The sequence below is a fragment of the Serinus canaria genome, chromosome 14, assembly GCF_022539315.1.
Source record: "Serinus canaria isolate serCan28SL12 chromosome 14, serCan2020, whole genome shotgun sequence".
Taxonomy (NCBI): Eukaryota; Metazoa; Chordata; class Aves; order Passeriformes; family Fringillidae; genus Serinus; species Serinus canaria.
Genome location: NC_066328.1, coordinates 15,406,925 through 15,424,257, shown reverse-complemented (window position 1 = coordinate 15,424,257; position 17,333 = coordinate 15,406,925). Strand labels below are relative to the sequence as shown.

Sequence of the window (17,333 nt, the reverse complement as noted above, 5' to 3'; positions counted from 1 at the left end):
GTCCGTGCGCTCATGGAAATGTACAGCACCCAATGAGAGCGCGCGGGATGCAGCGGAGCGCCCAGGAAGCGGTGGCGGTAGCGGTAGCGCACGGCGAACCGGGAGTTGTAGTCCGGGAGCCGCTCGGCGGTGGCAGCGCGGATGCGGCATTGCGGCTGTCCGGCCCCTGGGCGGCCCCCCCGGGGGGCTCGGTCCGACTGCCCCTCGTGAAGCAGCAGCACCCGGCACCAGCGAGCGAGCGGCGCAGGAAGAGCAGCGGCGCTGAGCAGCAGCGCCATCCGGGCTACGGGCGGGACATCCGGGCCGGGGGCGCCGATCACGCGCGGTGCGGGCGGAGGGCAGGGCCGGAAGCGGCGGGGGCCGGGCCGGGCCGCGCCGGGCGGGCGGGCGGTGCTGGGGTGGCGGCGGAGGGGCCGGGGGCGGCCGGGGCAGAGCGGCGGGGCCCGGGCAGCCCGGGGCAGCGGCCGCCGCCATGAAGAAGCAGTTCAACCGCATGAAGCAGCTGGCCAACCAGACCGTGGGCAGGTGGGCGCCGGGCGCGGGGGCTGCGCTCCGCATCCGCGGGGCCGTTCCGGGGAGAAGCTCGGGGGGGGGCGCGGGGAGCGGCGGCCGCGGGCCATGGGTGGAAGGCTCGGTCCTCGCCGTGCCGGGGCTCTGCCTCGCCCGCCCGGGGTCGCAGCCACGCCGGGATCCCGGGGCTCCGCGGGGCCCCCGGGGGTCTCGAGCCCCTCCCGGGCCCCGCGGGGCCATTTGCATCGGGCGCTGCTTGTCTGCGCCCTGGCGCCTTTCGTTTCCTCTCTGCTGAGCCGTTTGCTCCGTTTCTGCTTTCTCTCCCATCTGAGAACGCTTCCGAGAGTGCCTCTCCAGGAGTTCTCTTGCCTCCCCAGGACTTGGTTTTAGCCAAACCAGCAGGAGCCCTGTGGGTGCCATTGCCGCCGGTTTCCAGCTGCCCGAGTCTGGAAGGTTTTTAACTCGGCTGGGCAGTAACAAATCTGTGCCCAGACAGGCAAGTGCCCTGCAGCAGCGGCTGTCCCCGAGCTCAGCATGCAAATGTCACCACACTGCTTCTCTGGCAGAAACCAATGCAGAAACTTCCTTCTGCTTTTAGTGAAGATTTAATTTGAAAATCACCTCCTATGTTGAGAGTATACATTGAAAGTCTGTACTGGTGCTGATAGTGTGAAGTTATTATCTGAGTTTATGTCTTGGTGGAATCCTTTCCAAGAACTCCCTCCACGGGGTGTTTGTTTTCCTTGGAGCCCACGCAGCCCAGGGCAGGTGTGCCAGCTAATAAAGCCCAAGGAGGAGATTTTTAATAGGTTTGTTTTGCTATTAAGGCGAGATCAACTTCCTAGCAAACCTCGTCCCCTCGTTCCCATTTCATGCGAGTCAATGGATTTGTGATGTTGTCGGGGGATTTTTGGCATGCCCTGTTTGCATGTGCCAGCCCCCAGCTCCAAATCCCGGGTGGAATGTGGAGCAATCCGGGCTGTACCGGGCAGGATAAACAGCTCGGGGTGCTTTGTGCTCCCGGGGCCGGCTCTGGAGGAATGCAGGGCAGCGTGGAGCCGTGGGTGAGGCTGGCACTGACCTTTGCCCGGGCAGCTGGGGCTGCGGGTGCTGGGGTGTGGTGTCTGGGCAGGCTCCTGCCCCGCGCCTGTGCCACGCACTCGGGGGTGCCCTGGGCACGCAGGGCTGGGGCAGGCTGGCTTCATCAGAGTGCTGACACTGCTGTCCTTGGTTTTCATTAAAAACTGTAGCAACGGCACCGAGTCGTTTGGTTTTAGGTGTTTGCTGTTTTTAATGGTGACTGTTTCGTAGTGCTCACCTGCTGCTCCCATCTCATGTGCTAGTCAGGCATTCCTGTAGTCACCAGGGCCTTCTTTTGTTTCCCAGAGTTAAATCCCATGGCAGGGATGGCTTTTAACAGGCCTCGCTTCCAGGTATCGGGGCTGAGGCTTTCAGGTTTGGTTTGTGGAGCACTGCAGGGCTCTTGAAGACATGACAGACGTTCAGCAGGATCCTACAGGCAGTAGGATATGTTCTGCTGAGCTGTAGTATGCTCTGGTGAACTTGTTAGCTAGTTTTTGACACTGGGATGGAAGGAGGGGGTCAGGAGGATCCCTGTGGGTGTGTGATTGCCTGCAGAAGTGGTGGCTCAGTGTTCCAGGGCCCTGCACTGTGAGGAGCCCTGCAGGGAAGGAGCTGCTGCCAGGAGAAGCAGTGCTGGGAGGAATTTGGGATCTGTGCAGGGTCCGTGCCCTGGGGCTGATTCCTGCCTGGCTGCTGCAGCTCTGGTGCTGTGTTGGAAGGGGGGTCTCCTCCTGCTCTGCTTCTCCCTCCCTCTGAGGTTCCTGGGCTGTGGGAGAGCAGGGAGGAATGACACTGCCCTTCTTCCAGCCAGCTTCCTGGGCCTTGGACCCCAAATATCACACCCAGCATCAGGGAAGTGGCACCTGAATACGGGAAATTAGAAAGGATGGGCAAGAGCTCCATCAGAGCTGAGGAATGGCATTTATGAGAAGTCTGTGAGTCCACAGATGGAATTATATGGAGTTATGAAATACATGTAGGAAACTAATTAAAGGGGGGATTAGCTCAGTGGAACAGGATTCCACAGTAATTAATAGATGTGTTAAATATTTTGCAGCAATTATCTCATGGATGTTCTTGGCTGCCTTAAGTGTTCAATCTGCTGCTGAGGACTTTATATTTCATATATTGGACAGATTTGTTGTCATTGATGCTGAGGGGAGCAGCACAAGCTCTTGGAAACCTAAAAAGTGGAATACCAGAGCTTGGGCTGGGTGACTGAGACACAGCCTGGAACTGGAGGTGGCACCACAAGGTGATCTCAGGGCAGGCTTAGCTGGAGGAGTAAACTGGGAGCCCTGGTGTGTGTAGGTGCTCATGGCATCCTAAAGGCTCTCACATCCAGTCAGGATAATTCCCAAAAAACAGGGCTGGGTCCTGCAGGTGAGCAGAGGCAGGGCTGGCCAGGAAATCATCAGTTCCACCTGAGCTGAATTAGTGCATTGCCATTAAGTGACATCTTGCCCATAACAGGCACAGGGCTGATCACCCAGAGGAACCAGCTCAGAGCTGACTTTATCTTGAGCTGCATCCTGAATCCAGCTGCAAACAGCTGGGAAGTTTCACTTAGGCTGAAAAAATTAGCTGGGGAGGGAGTGGAGCGGAGAGGAGTAACTTGAATTCTGAGCTTCATGAATTTCAGGTGGCCTGTGATTCCTTAGAGGCCACGTGCTGGGATTGCTTTTCATGGGATTTCTCTCCTAAATCCTCTAAACCTTCATCCCTGTGGAGGCCCAGGGCTTGTATCCACTGGGAGCAGCTGTGGGCTGGTTTGGGATCTGCTGTCCCACAGGTTTGAGGAGGGGAGGTTGTTCCTTCCCTTGGGATGTTCCTTCCTCCCTGAGCAGATCCTCACTCCAGCAGAGCACCTGAGTGTTAGGCTCAGGAATTGAAATGGTATTGTGTTTGATGTCAGCAGAGTAATTCTTCACCTCTCTACAAGGGCTTGTCTTGGTTTCCAAAATTTCCTTTTGTAAATTACAAAGGAGACAGATTTGATTAGAAGCTTGGGAATATTCTCCTTTATAGCTGCAGTCATCCCTAATGAAAATAGATGTTCAGAGCTATTGTCATCAAAGCTTTGCACTGTTACACTAATAAGCATTTGAACTACATGGGTGAGTAATTTCCATGAGGAATGAGCCCATGGAGAGGTCTGCATGGTGCTGTTTGCTTACAGAGCTCAGGTTGGTAATTAATGACATTTCAGGCTGTGACAATCTCCACCAGTTGGGCTTCTGGCCCCAGGGGACTCGCTGCTGCTGCTGCTGCCATCAGGTTCTTCCTTCATCCTTCAGGGGCAATCCCTCAGCACCATTCTGATTAAAAATGATTCCAGACAACTGCTGGGGAGGTTTGGGTCTGGTGAAGTCACCCAAGATCAGACAGGTGGATTTTCTTACTGCCTTTGCTGGGAGAGATACTCGATCTGCCCTGAGGCTCTTGCAGTAATTTAAACCAGGGACAGGCAGCTCTGACTAATTAGAAATCTGGAAGAGCCCAGAGAGTGCCTCAGAAGGCTCTGGTTTTGTGCAAGAGGCTGACTTACTGTGCTCCTTTCCCACTGCTCAAACACAACTCCTTGTGTACAAATAGGTTTTTCCAGGCCCTGTACTCATGGCATTGCTGTGACTCACCAGGAGATTTGGAACATGGCTTTTAATAGCTTGTGTCCTGCACAAAAGTTACTGTGCTGAACTATATTTAGTGTTTCTTCAAGCCACTTGGCAATGTCCGAGTCTTGAGTTGGAACTGGAGTTGTAACTTAATTATTACATTGAACAAATTATGTTAAAATGCCTGATAACTGAAATACTGTACAGGGAGGAGCTGCTCACATTTATCTGTACATGGAAAACCTGCTGGAAAGCAGTAATTTCTAGTAATGCTTCATGGAATATGTGGTTGGTCCAAATGATTCCTTCTTTTTCCCTGCTAAAGCATTATCCATTGATCCTTGTCTTTCCTAGAATTGCTCTGCCTATTACTCCTTAAGGAAGATTTTTCTGCTTCTTCATGTTATGTTGATAGTACTTTGAAACTGGCTTTTTCAGGTGTCCAGGGTGGTAAAACAAGAGTGCATCCATCTCTCTCAATACTTCCATCATTATAACAGTAACCCTACCGTGCCATTTAATATCAAAGAACTTCTTCTTTAATGTTTTTCTGGTTTTGTGGGGAGGAAAAATTGAATATGACCCCAGTGCTTGAAAATTTCTGGCTCACCCAAACATCCTCTAATAGAAGTTAAATCTGCTGAGTGTTATTTACTGGCACTGCTCGTTGTGTTTGGCAGAGGTATTTGAAGAAGTGGTAAACAGGGTTGAAATATTTCATATTTACAGGGGGTTTGCAGGTTGGCATTTTTCTCCATCGGAGTGCTCATGAAAAGAAAAATCTCATTTCAGTGTTTATAATCGTTATCTTAAGCATTTCCTGTTTATCTCCAAATGAAGTTCCAGGTCTCTAATTAGGAAATTGCATTAGATCTTGCTGGATGGCAGCTGAATCCAATGATGGGTTTGAAGGAGTCTGAGTGGATTTAATTAGGGGATGCTGTTCCTGAGCAGGGTTTGGGGCTGAGGTCAGGCACGGGTGGGAGCAGAGTGGGGAGTGACAGCGCAGGGATCACTGCTGGAATGAACATCTGGGGATGGGCTGTGGGACAGGAGCTGCCCTGGGGGCTCTGCACAGGCCCAGAACTCAGCCAAGTGGAGTTTCCCTGTGGCTGGGAGCAGGGAAGGAGCTCGGTTACCCCAGCAGGCTCAACAAAGCCTCGGTATCAGTGCATTTATCAGTTTCCTGCACCCTTTGGGGACCTGTGACACAATGGAATGGCTTGTGCAGCTCGGGAGTTGGATTTTTCTACCAGGACAAAGTTCCAATTATAGAAAAGCAGCTATTCTGTGTTCACTTTGGGGCTGCTGCTTGTGGTGAGGCTTGGTACCTGAGGAGGTTTTGGGACTGTGTTATCACAGTCATAGACCTCAGGTTAGAGGAATAGTTCAGAAATGGATGTCAGAAGTTGGATCCAAGGCTTGGTCTAGACTGAATTTTGTGAGCGTGTCTGTTGATCCCACTGATTCATGTCCCCTTCAAAGCAGATTGCTGAAGCCAAAGGAAAAGTCACCTGAATGTACTGAAGGTGAGGACTTTGTAGTGAGTTTATTCCAGTGTTCTGTCTTGGTGGGGAGACCCGTGAGGCTGAGCTGCTGCTCTGGGCAGCTGCTGGATTGCTGTGCTGGAACCCTGGCAGGACCAAAGGTTCCATCTGTCAAAGGGGAAAAAAGCAATGTATTCTGGCCTGCTTTTGGTGTTTCCTTTAGGTTTGGTAAAGGCAGGGAGTTTATCAGGATCTTGTAATTCCTCATGGGCCAAGATGATCTCATGTTCAAAGTCCAGGTCATGAAGAATCCTGAAGGTCAGAAATTACACTGTGCTTTTAAGGAACATCTCTCTCATACCTTACAAGGGCAGCAGCAGGTTTTAAATCAATGAGTAAGTAGTTGCTCAGCCCTCAGTTTGAAAGGCTCATGGCTTGTGATGTGCTTCCAGACCACATGAAACCTGGGAATGCCTTGCCCAGGTCCAGGAGTGGTGACGTGGGCAGGGTGTGATGCCCAGGGACCCCGTGGGTGGCATTTCCCACCCGTGTGCTCCCAGCTCTGAGCCAGGGGTGGCCTCTGTGTGCTGCCATCTGACAGCAGTGTGTCTTCAGTGTCCCACCTCACCTGGGGAAGCCATTCTCCCTGGCTGTCACTGCAGGCCCTTGTGAACAGTCTCCCCCACTCTTTCTCATCAGCTCTTTCAGGTGCTGGAAGGCCACAATTAGGTCACCTCAAAGCTTCTCTTTCCCAGGGAGAACTAAACCAAACAACAAACTAGATTTTGTTTACTTGAATAATAAATTGTTGTGAATACCTGTAGGAGCCAGCTAAAGCCTGTTGGTGAAAAGAAAAAAAGTAACTATAACTTTGTGTCCCACTTGTGTGTCAGGTGCTGAGTGGGTAAAATACTCGAGATTTTTGTTGCAGAAAAAGAAATTAAAAGATTCCAGGCTGGGGGATTTGGGTAGTATTAATTGCTTCTTGCATGCATGTCCTCTTCTCCTTTGGCTCTGTTTGAGCTGCTGCTTGATGAAGCAGATGAGAGGGCTGATAAAATATTCACAATCCAGACAGACACCCTGGGATCTGCTGTGCTGCAGCAGCTCGGGCTCCTGTTCTGCCAGGGTCAGGACAGTGTGAGGATAAAGGGAGCCTCTGTCTCGAGAAAGCCTGCTCTTACACTGCCTTCAAATGAAGAGTAAAGGCTCCTCTTTCTGTGCAGATGACTGCCAGGTGGTTGCAGGAGGGCTTGAGGTGCAGGCCAGCAGGAAGGGCAGTGCCAAAGCTGGCACGCTGTGCTCTGCCCCAGCACGTAACCAGAGCCTGAGTCACCGTTCCCGGCTGGAGCTGCTGGGGCAGTGGGAAGGGATGTGTCCAAGGGGGTTAGGTGGGTGCAGGGTTTAGTGTCTGGCACCAAAGTACACCTGGATCTGCCTTTGTGGCCGTGGCTGGGCTGAAGGCACAGGAGGTGCCTCTTTTCCTCCTGGTGTTTATTCATATAAACAAAGTAATCCTCACCGTGGCTGATTCCTTGGTTCTCACTTGATCTGATTATTCTGAAAAATAAATACGAAAATTATTTTTCAGATTTATTAATCTGAAAAATAATTTTCAGATTATTTCAGAATAATTTGAAAGTTATTCACTCTTCAGAGTGAATAATTTTACTATCAGGTTATGCCCAGAGTCAAAATCTTGAAATAGTCATGATTTGATCTGCTGAAATAGCCAGAGGTGATGTAAGAGTCTGTTTCAGCCTGATGCTGTAATGGGATACACTTGGAATTGATGAAGGCAAATGTATTTCTTAGACACTTGCGTGTTATTTTAAGATTATGATAATGGATCTGTGGCCAGATCTGCTTGTTAGAGGTCGTTGTATTAGCAATGGTGAAATGCCAAACAACAGGATCTTTCTAGGAAGGGGTTAAATGAAAAGTGTCTTTGTGTGTTAGAAATGTTTTCTAATACTCTGCACAGTTTCTAGAGAGAAAGGAACTGTAACTTAAATGAAGTAGCTCTAATCTCAGCCTCTAGGAGAGCCTGCAGCCCGCAGCACTGGGCCTGGCCTGAGGCAGCAGTTGGCCATGGCACAGCTCTGATCTGAAACCAGGGCAGTTTGACTCAACACCGTTCAGCTGGGTGAGGAAGTCTGATTTCTGTAATTCAGAGCCAAGTGCCTTCACAGCTTTGGTGACATACCAAGGGATTTGGATGGGTTACTGTACTCGATTCCTTTTTTCAGGCTCTTTGACTGTTGGAGTACCAGTCTGGAAGGCTAAACTTGATCCTTGGTCCCTTCCAACCCAAACCCTTCCAGGACTCCCTGGTTTTGATGAAAATGTATTCCTTAGGAAGCAAACAGCCGTAGAACCTTGGAGCTGGAAGCTGCAATTCCATGGCTGATCCACAGCACAGTTGGGATACTTGTGCAACTTCTCACCAGGAAACAGCTCCTCCAGCCCAGGCCAGCTGGGTGAGGTCACAGAGCTCCTCTGGCTGAGGTGGAGCCTCTTTTCCTGGACAGGGATTGTGTCTGCTGGAGTCACTGCACTGCAGAGTGCCAGGACACCCCAGCCAAAGGGGTGCAGGATGGCCACACAGCCTTTGGGCCACAGGGATCAACAGAGGAGGAGTTTTTCCTTCTGTCTTGCAAATTGTCCCGTGCTTCCCATTGCTGCACTGAGTTTTCTGTATATGTAACCTCGCTGGTTTCTCAGGGCCCCAGTGAGGCTTCCAGAGTGAAATTTAAAATTAATTTATTGATAAGTGGTAGCTTGTACAGCTAATATTGCACAGACAAGGTAGGTCACTGGTGAGAGCTGAAAATGCTGTTGTACACACGGGTAACACATCCTCCATGTTTAAGAAAGTGCTTTAGCCAGTGAAAGGAAAGTGAATTTCAAAGGTGGGCTGTTTTTTAGAAGATAAATTGTCCTGCAGGCAGTTTGAAAAGCCACAGCTGAGATACACAGCCGTTATTCAAATGCAGACTCTTCACATATAAGTATCAAGCAATTGTTAGCAAACATCAATCCCCAGATTAAAAATTCCATTTTCTGTAGGAATGAAGGTGATAAAAACCTGATATTCTCACCCAGAGAAATCAGTGTGTGAGCTGGGCTTGCAGCTTCCCTCTGGGTTGAGCTCTGAGCTGCTCTGCCCTGCTGCAGAGTGGTTTCACAGGCAGATTAAGTGTTCTGAGCTGCTGGGGTTTGTGGGACAGAGCAGCCAGCTAAAGTAATCCTGCTTTTGTAACAGCAGGTCCAGGCGTGTGTGGAAGTGCAGGATCATAAACGCTGGTGAGTGTGAGGCTCCTGCTCTCCCCAGAAATGCAGGGTTGAGTTTCAGGGGCAGGGTGGGAATGGCAGCGCTGGTGCTGGGCGCTCCTGGCTCTGTGTGTGCCGTGTCCAGGCAACGGGAGAGCAGCGGAGCAGGAGCCCAGTGGGATCCCGGGGATGCCTCACCTCCTCCTCCTCCTGCAGAAACACAATCAGGGGCTCGGCCATTAATTGTTAATCAGGAAATCAGCGCAAAGGCTCTATTGTGAAACCGTGGGCATAGGGAATAGTGCCTGGTTTGTCCCCAGCTGACTTTACATAACTTCAGATCCCGGATTCCCTTGCAGCCTTTTTGCTGTTATTTCAATGCTTCCAGCTCCTTTTTGCAGCCTGACTTTCTATTCCTGCTTCATTGTTCTGCCTTTTCTGCATTTCCTTGTTTTGCTTCTTGTGTTGATTCAGTTTGGTTCCTTCTCCAAGGCTTTCTCTTGCCAGTTTTGTGAATCCCCAAACTTAAAATAGATCAGGCTGGGCAATACATTAAAAAAGAGCAGTGTTACCTTTGGTGAAATAATAATATCTGGACTGGAGTTTTTGGACACTTATGCAAGACTGAAGCCATTGAATCCCTGGGTGCCCTGTGCCAGGGCCTCACCCCCTTCCCAGGGAAGAACTTACTTTTTAATATCTAATCTAAACCCATTTGCTGTCAGCATGAAGCCATTCTCCCTTGTCTTGTCAAAGCTTAAAAAAAAGGAACCAAATACTCAAAAAACGCCCAGAGTTTTTTCAGCAGTTCAGTGAATTTTGTTCATTCCTGTAGTGCATATTTTTCCAATTCAGACATGTCTGTCCTGTAAAAAGCTTGTCTGTGGAAAAGGCAGTGCTGCTTCTTGGAGTCCTTTCCAGCAATTGACAACGCAAGACTTCTGGCAAAAGAAATCATGAAGCTCAAAAATGTCTTGAGTTGTGCTAATCCACCTGCCTCATGGCTGGAGTGCAAATCTGGATCTGTTTGGAAGTTCAGGAGATTTTGGAGGGAATTTTGGTGGTTTTTAAAATTCCCTTTTCACATGTGGAGTTCTCATGTTAGCAGGTGGTTTGGCAAGGGGACTGCCTTGGCTCAAATGTCCAAGCTGCCAAAGGCACGGGGGAATCCCTAACCCCCCCCCCCGTTATCAATGGCTGACCCCCCCGTTATCAATGGCTGAGCCCCCCCCCGTTATCAATGGCTGAGCCCCCCCCGTTATCAATGGCTGAGCCCCCCCCTGTTATCAATGGCTGAGCCCCCCCGTTATCAATGGCTGAGCCCCCCCCGTTATCAATGGCTGAGCCCCCCCCGTTATCAATGGCTGAGCCCCCCCGTTATCAATGGCTGAGCCCCCCCGTTATCAATGGCTGAGCCCCCCCCTGTTATCAATGGCTGAGCCCCCCCGTTATCAATGGCTGACCCCCCTGTTATCAATGGCTGAGCCCCCCCGTTATCAATGGCTGAGCCCCCCCCCGTTATCAATGGCTGAGCCCCCCCCGTTATCAATGGCTGAGCCCCCCCATTATCAATGGCTGAGCCCCCCCTGTTATCAATGGCTGAGCCCCCCCCTGTTATCAATGGCTGAACCCCCCTGTTATCAATGGCTGAGCCCCCCCCTGTTATCAATGGCTGAGCCCCCCCCTGTTATCAATGGCTGAGCCCCCCCCTGTTATCAATGGCTGAACCCCCCCTCTGTTATCAATGGCTGAGCCCCCCTGTTATCAATGGCTGAGCCCCTCTGTTATCAATGGCTGAGCCCCCCTGTTCCCATTACTGAGCCCCCCCCGTTATCAATGGCTGAGCCCCCCTGTTCCCATTACTGAGCCCCCCCCGTTATCAATGGCTGAGCCCCCCTGTTCCCATACTGAGCCCCCCCCGTTATGAATGGCTGAGCCCCCCTGTTCCCATTACTGAGCCCCCCCGTTATCAATGGCTGAGCCCCCCTGTTCCCATTACTGAGCCCCCCCCGTTATCAATGGCTGAGCCCCCCCGTTATCAATGGCTGAGCCCCCTGTTCCCATTACTGAGCCCCCCGTTCCCATTGCTGAGCCCCCCCGTTATCAATGGCTGAGCCCCCCGTTATCCCAGCCCTGGGCTCTGCTGTGACCTGTGCCCAGAGCCCTGCCAGCCTATTCCAGGTGCTCCCTTTGTTCCAGTCCCTGGAGCTCACACCTCTGGCCACCTCTGGGTGGGAAATGCCTTTTCTGGCAGCCAGGCCAGTCCTGGAGCTGCTGGCAGTGTCCTGCTCCTGCAGGAGGACACAGCCCCTTGTGGCAGCAGCCCTGCCGGCTGATGTCACCTCCTGGGAATGAAATGTCGGCCCCGGGGTGCAGTTCCGTTATCAGTTTAAGCTGATCTTAAGTGGCTGCTGTTGCTGAAAGGGACAGATTTCCCTGTCCCTGTCCAGCCTGTCCTGTGCTGCTGCCCAGCCCATGCCAAGCAGAGGGCCAGGGCTGGGAGCAGTTTGGTGTACGGGATGTGACTGCAACCCTAACCCTAACCCTGCTGGCCAAGGACCTGCAGCTCACATTTGGGAAGGGGAGTGCTTCGGGCAGACCCCTGGGCTGAGGGAGGGGCAGTCCAGCCCTGCTCCGGGCCCTGGCTTTGCCCTGGCACACACCTGGGTGCCTGCAGGGCCCAGGTGAGCAGCCCTGGCCAGGTGCTGGCTCCCAGGTGCTGCAGGATCATTTCTTGCTCCTGGTGCCCAGGTTAAATTTCACCTGGAGCTGCTGCTGTGGCCCAAAGCGCAGGAATCCCTGTTCTGGCAGCACCTGCTGCTTTGCTGGCACGCAGGGGTTGTAAAATTACACCTGACATTCAGGAATAACAACTCAGGAATTATTTAGATTGCTTTCTGCTGGACTGTGTCTTATAGCAGAATTGTACCCAGCTAATTTTACATAAATGAGTCTGCATAAGTAGGAGGTTGTTGCTTGCTTGGGAGAGACCTTGTGTGAGAATAAACTTTTAAATGTAAATAAATACCTGGCAGTTAAATATTAAAAGCAGTTACCAAGACATGGTGTGGAGCGTGTGTACCTTTTTTAAAAATAAATTATGTTCATGAACTGACATGTTTGGAAAGCTCAGGTTCTGTAGTAAAGTATAGCATAAGAAATGCAGATTGTAGTACTGAAGGGGGAAAAAGCAAAGATAGGAAATACATCATCATTGGATAAGCTACTCCAGAAACTTTAAAAAGTTTATCTCAGATTCTTTGGGGTTTTTGGTCACTAATTTATGTCAGCTTGTCATAGGACTTTTTTCTAACAAAACATGAGACCACTGCTGGATTTTAGCAGTTAGAATGTTAATCCCCTGCAGCAGCACTTTGCCTTTCCTTCAGAAGCTATTAATAGTTTCACCAATGCACTTTTTAAAAGAAGACACATTGTTATTTGCCTGATGGATGTCTGGGGTTTTTCAAAGTCGAAATGAATATGGGGGGAGCTTTAATAGCTGTGGCTTTGTCCCAGGTCCGAAACAGGAGCTCAGCAGTCACTATTGGGTTTGCTGGGATAGCAGGTGATTGCAGGCACCGAGTTGTAAATCTGTAGTTGTACCCAGAGGTTTACAAGCTGTTGGACTCGTCAGGCTGCTCACTGAAGCATGGCTTCCTTCCCTCAAACAGCACTGCTGGAAATGGGCTTCTCCTTCCAGACCACACTTGTATGTTGGCCTGTGGAAAGTTCAGCTCAGATTCCTCTCAGGTTTGCCGTGCTGTGGTCAGAGGGATCAGCCCAGCTTTGCTCTTGGTGAGCTGCCCCGTGTTTGGTGGGGCTCTCAAGGTGTGATGTTAAAACCACTCAGCATGTGTTTTACAGGGAGGAGCTGTGCAGGGCCTTGCTGCAGCGCCTGTCCCTCTGAGAGTGGCCTGAAAATAGCATTTGGCTTGAGCTGTGCTTGTTCTCCAGGGCTAAATTTACTGCCTGGCTTTGGAGCCCAGCCCTGGATCCATTTCACCGAGGCAGGAATTCCAATCCCCTCCTGTGCAGAGCCTGTCCTGGGTTTCCCTGCCCTGCTCAGGAGCTCTCTGCTCTCCTGCCAAGATGATTATCTCCCTGCAGCCTGCTCTGCCTCTCACTGGAGCACCAGCTCCCACTCCCGGGCTGGGCTGGGAGAGATCAAAGCTGAGCTTGCACAGCGAGTGACCAGGCACAGTCTGATGGGGCAGCTCAGTGCAGGTCATGAAGAGGGAAGGCAAAGCAGCAGAAATCTTTCTTTCCCCACTCCCTGAGGCCTGGGTTGCAGCTGTGCAGCTCTGAGGTGTTTGGATCACTGAAATGATTTGGAGGTGATGCCCCATTTTTAAAGCACTTGGAAAGGACTGGAAGCAGGAGTTGCAGTGGGTGGGTGAGCTCCAGAACTGCAGCCTTTGGTGGGATTTCTGCATCACTGAAACATCCATGGTCACCAGATTTACAGTTTAATCAATTTTAATACACAGAAGCTTACATTTTTAATTTGGGTGAAAAATGAGACGAGGAGGCAAACTGAAAGTCATGCTGATGGCAGGTTGTGGTTTTCCCTAAATGCTAATACTGAAAGTGAGTGGTGACTAGCACCTGACAGTGTTCTCGGAGTTATTTTTGAACATTTGAAAGCCACTTCAGAATATTGATGTTTACCTTGGGTCATGCTGGTTTCCATTCAGAAATTAGCCTAAGGTCAAACAGGCAGGAGTGACTTGGTCCTGAAACACCTTGGAGTTGTATTTTCTGGGGAGTTTGTCTTGGTGAGTGTTAGAAAAGCAAACCTCTTTGAAGGGAAATTGTCATCTAATTCTGGATGCCTTGTTTTGGAGCAGAGCTGCTGATTCTTTCATTTTTCCTGGCAGCAAGGGCTGCCTATTGTATGTGGAAAGCAGGCAGGATGTGCTGCCAGCCCGCCAAGGTGCTGCTGTTACCTCACCAGAGGCTGGGCTGGTTCCTCCTGCTAACAAACACAGCTTTGTTTGAGGAAAAACCACCCAGCAGGGAAGGCTGGCTGGAATTCTGTCTCCAGTTTGGGGTGGATGTCTCCTTGCTCCCACTGAAACCTTTCCAGGAGTTGTGGAGTTGTCCCTGCCCTGCCATGGCATCACCTCTGCCAGGGCCCCCGCCCTGCCCAGCTGCTGGGTGAGTCAGGCTTTGTTTCCAGGGTGACATTTCAACTGAGTCACTTGTTCTGCTGGCACTGGCCAAGCTTTCATGGCTCATGTGTCAGGTTAGCTCTCCTTCCTTCCTGGTCAGCCTTTCAGGAGTGTGGATTTCACAGAATCCTGGAATGGTTTGGGTTGGAAGGGACCTCAAAGCCCATCCAGTGCCATGGGCAGGGACACCTCCCACTGTCCCAGGCTGCTCCAAGCCCTGTCCAGCCTGGCCTGAGGCACTGCCAGGGATACAGGGACAGCCACAGCTGCTCTGGGCACCTGTGCCAGGGCCTGCCCACCTCCCAGGGAGGAATTCCTTCCTGTGTCCTGTCTGTCCCTGCCCTCTGACAGAGGGATTCCCCAGCCATTCCCCCAGCCCCTGTAAAAAGTCTCTTGCAGTGGTTCTGTAGCTTTCACCTGCCTTGGAGATCAGCCCTGCTTCAGTTCTGATCCCCCCCAGTGATGGGCAGACCAGGGGCCTCTCAGAGGCTCCTTAGATGAAGTATCATACATGGAAATGTAAATTCTTTCCCGGTGGAAGATAAACACTTTTGTCTCAGCAATTCCCATCTGCTGTTTCCAGATGTTCAGAGAAGACTTCTGGCCTGGAAGTGTGAAGGAGCTGCAAAGTGACCAAGTCATTTAGGGGAAAAATGACAGAGTTTTTAACCTGTGGGCTGGGAGCTGTTCTGCCCACCCTGCCTGGGCCGAGCCAGGCTTTGAGCTGCAGCAGAGCCCATGGCTTGGCTGGGCTTCAGGCTAGGTCAGAAAGGAGGGAAAAAGTAAAGGGAATTAGAAGGAATTATACCATAAAGCACTCTGACAGGAGTTCAGTTAGGGGCACATGGAATGCATTTTTAAAATGTCACAGCAAGCCAAAGTATTGTGATGAACATGTCTAGAATAAAAAGGTCCAGCCTCTCCCTGTAAAACCAATTGGAGTTTTGCTCGGAGTGAGTTAAGGCCTTGCCACCCACAAGTAGGAAATGGCACCAGCATTTCTGTTCATATCCTATTTCATGCTAAGTACTGTATTTAGTGTCTTGAAAAGGAAGTTTCCCTGAAGAACCAAGGGTTTTGTTAAAGATGACACTTTCTCAGTGTCCTGGCACCACGGGGTCAGGCTGGCTCTGCTCAGGGTTTGGGCTGAAGGTGGCTGTGCCCGGAGCCTGCCCTGCCCTGCTGCCACCCTGGGCTGTGTGCCCAGGGGTGACCTGGGGGAGGAGCAGCTGTTTCTGTCAAATTGCAGAATCCTGCAGGGCAGGGGCAGTGCAGGCACCGGGGGCAGCACACAGCTGTGCACAGCTGGCTGGGGAGTGCTGCTTTCAGAGAGTTCAGTGGGTTTATCCCCTTCTGTCATTGAGAGGATTATTAGAGCCATAACAAATGATTGTTCCCTTGTGGTTTTTACAGCCAGTCTTTTAGAAGGCACTGCTGGTTTGAGAGCTCAGTGCCCGCCGGTTCCTGTCAGGGTTCCTGTGGTGTGGCAGAGCAGCTCCAGCTCTCAGAGGCCCCTTCCCCAGGGGAGAGCTCCACTCTGCCCCAGTGGAGCACAGCAGGTATTTTGGCTTTGTGCTGTTGCTGCAGGTGGGGTGCCAGCCCTGTGTGCCCAATCCAGCATTCCCACCCCTGGCACTGCCACCTCTGTCACCAGAGGGCTGGGGAGGCTCTGGGCTGCTCAGGTCCCATTTCCCTGTGGATCCTGTCCCTCAGGGCAGGGACAGCTCCTGCAGGGCCATCCCATCAGGGAGGGGGGCAGGAGGGGCTGGGCAGCGCTGATCACCCATCACTAATGGCTTTGCAAGGCAGATTTCACTGAGGGGAGTTCAGCAAACAGCCCTGGCTGCTGCAGCCTGGCCTGGGCTGGGCTCAGGGTGTCCAGGGCAAGGAAGATCCAGTGCAGGGTGCCCAGGCTGCTGGCCTTCCTTGGGAGCACTTGGGAGCACTCTGCAGCTCAGCCTTGCACTGCTTGATTCCAGAAGGGTTTCTTCACTGCTTCAATTAGAGAAGGTGCAAATAAGCCCTAACAAGGGCTGAGGACAGAAGTTTGGCAGTGAAAAAGAAAGTCTGTTCTTTTTTAGAAGTTTACTGCCTCCCTGGTTAGCTGGCAGAAGGAATTAGCATCCCTCGAAGCTGCAGTTGGATGGAAACTCCAAACTGGTCGTACCTGTAATTCCAGGGAGACAGAGGTTATTCCAAGGGAGACAGAGGTTAATTCCAAGGGAGACAGAGGTTAATTCCAAGGGAGCCAGGTCCCTTTGATGGTTTGCTGCTTTCCCCTGTGCAGAGAGGAGATGGGCTGTGCTGCTATCACAGGGTTGTGTTCTCTCTTTCATGGTTGTGATCACTGAAAAACAACATTATTTAGTGGCCCTTTCTTGGCTTCCTTATTAAAGGTGGAATGTGGGCCTGCAGGAAGGGTGAGGTCTTCCCTGGCTGCACTTCCCAGCCTGACATCACCAGCAGGGCTGTTCTGCCTCTGCCTGGCCTGGCCCCGCTCCTGCTGCCACCCAGGGCTGGGGACAGCATCCCCAGGGGGGACACCTGCACTGTCCCACGGGGGCTTTGGATCAGTCAGGGAAAAAGAAGTACAGTTAGTTTGCACTTCACAGAATGATCCAGGGTATGTGGGTAAGCTCACTTAAACTGGGAACAAACTTCTGCTGGCACAGGACTGAGCCACTGTTCACTGCAGTGGATAGAACATCCTTGGGAAAAGGAAGGCAAGGAGAGACCAAACTTTGTGTTCCTCTAAAGTTGTGTGGAAGCTCTATTCTAGTGTTTGAGAGGGCTTGAATTAAAGTTGGGGTTGCAGCAGAGTGGGTTACGCAGTGATACAATATAAATATATAAATATATAAATAATAAGTATAAATAATTGCTCTCTAACAGGATGTAATTTCCGTCAGACGAAATATTTCTCTTTGGGTGGGAGAAAAGTTTATCAATCTTGTCTGTGTTTTCCTCAACAAATAAATATTGCAGTGCTGTCAGAGTATTTCAGCTGCTTTTGTCTGAGCCTGGCTGAGGCGTTGAGCTTTTACTTTATTCTGCATTTAATTATTAAACACCTGATGGTTCACAACTAGTTGAAGCGTTCAATGTGCTGTAAAATGGAAGTCAAATAAATGCTTTAAAAGCACCAGCCCGAACCTGAAGGAATCTTGTCCTTGGAGGCTTTTGGCACGTTC

The 17,333-nt window shown here is 51.2% G+C and overlaps 1 protein-coding gene across 9 annotated transcripts in view; it reads left to right on the top strand.

Moving 5' to 3' along the window:
- Nucleotides 1-32: 32 nt before the first annotated feature.
- The window catches only part of ARHGAP17 (Rho GTPase activating protein 17), a 42,657-nt gene continuing 25,356 nt past the window's right edge, over nucleotides 33-17,333 (top strand). For 8 of the 9 annotated variants that reach the window (XM_050980336.1, XM_050980338.1, XM_050980330.1 and 5 more), the window contains exon 1: nucleotides 33-325. In XM_050980336.1, the coding sequence (XP_050836293.1) occupies nucleotides 33-325 (293 nt within the window). Of the gene's footprint in view, nucleotides 326-409; nucleotides 526-17,333 lie in introns of those variants that run through there. The other variant, XM_050980337.1, reaches the window with a different exon arrangement.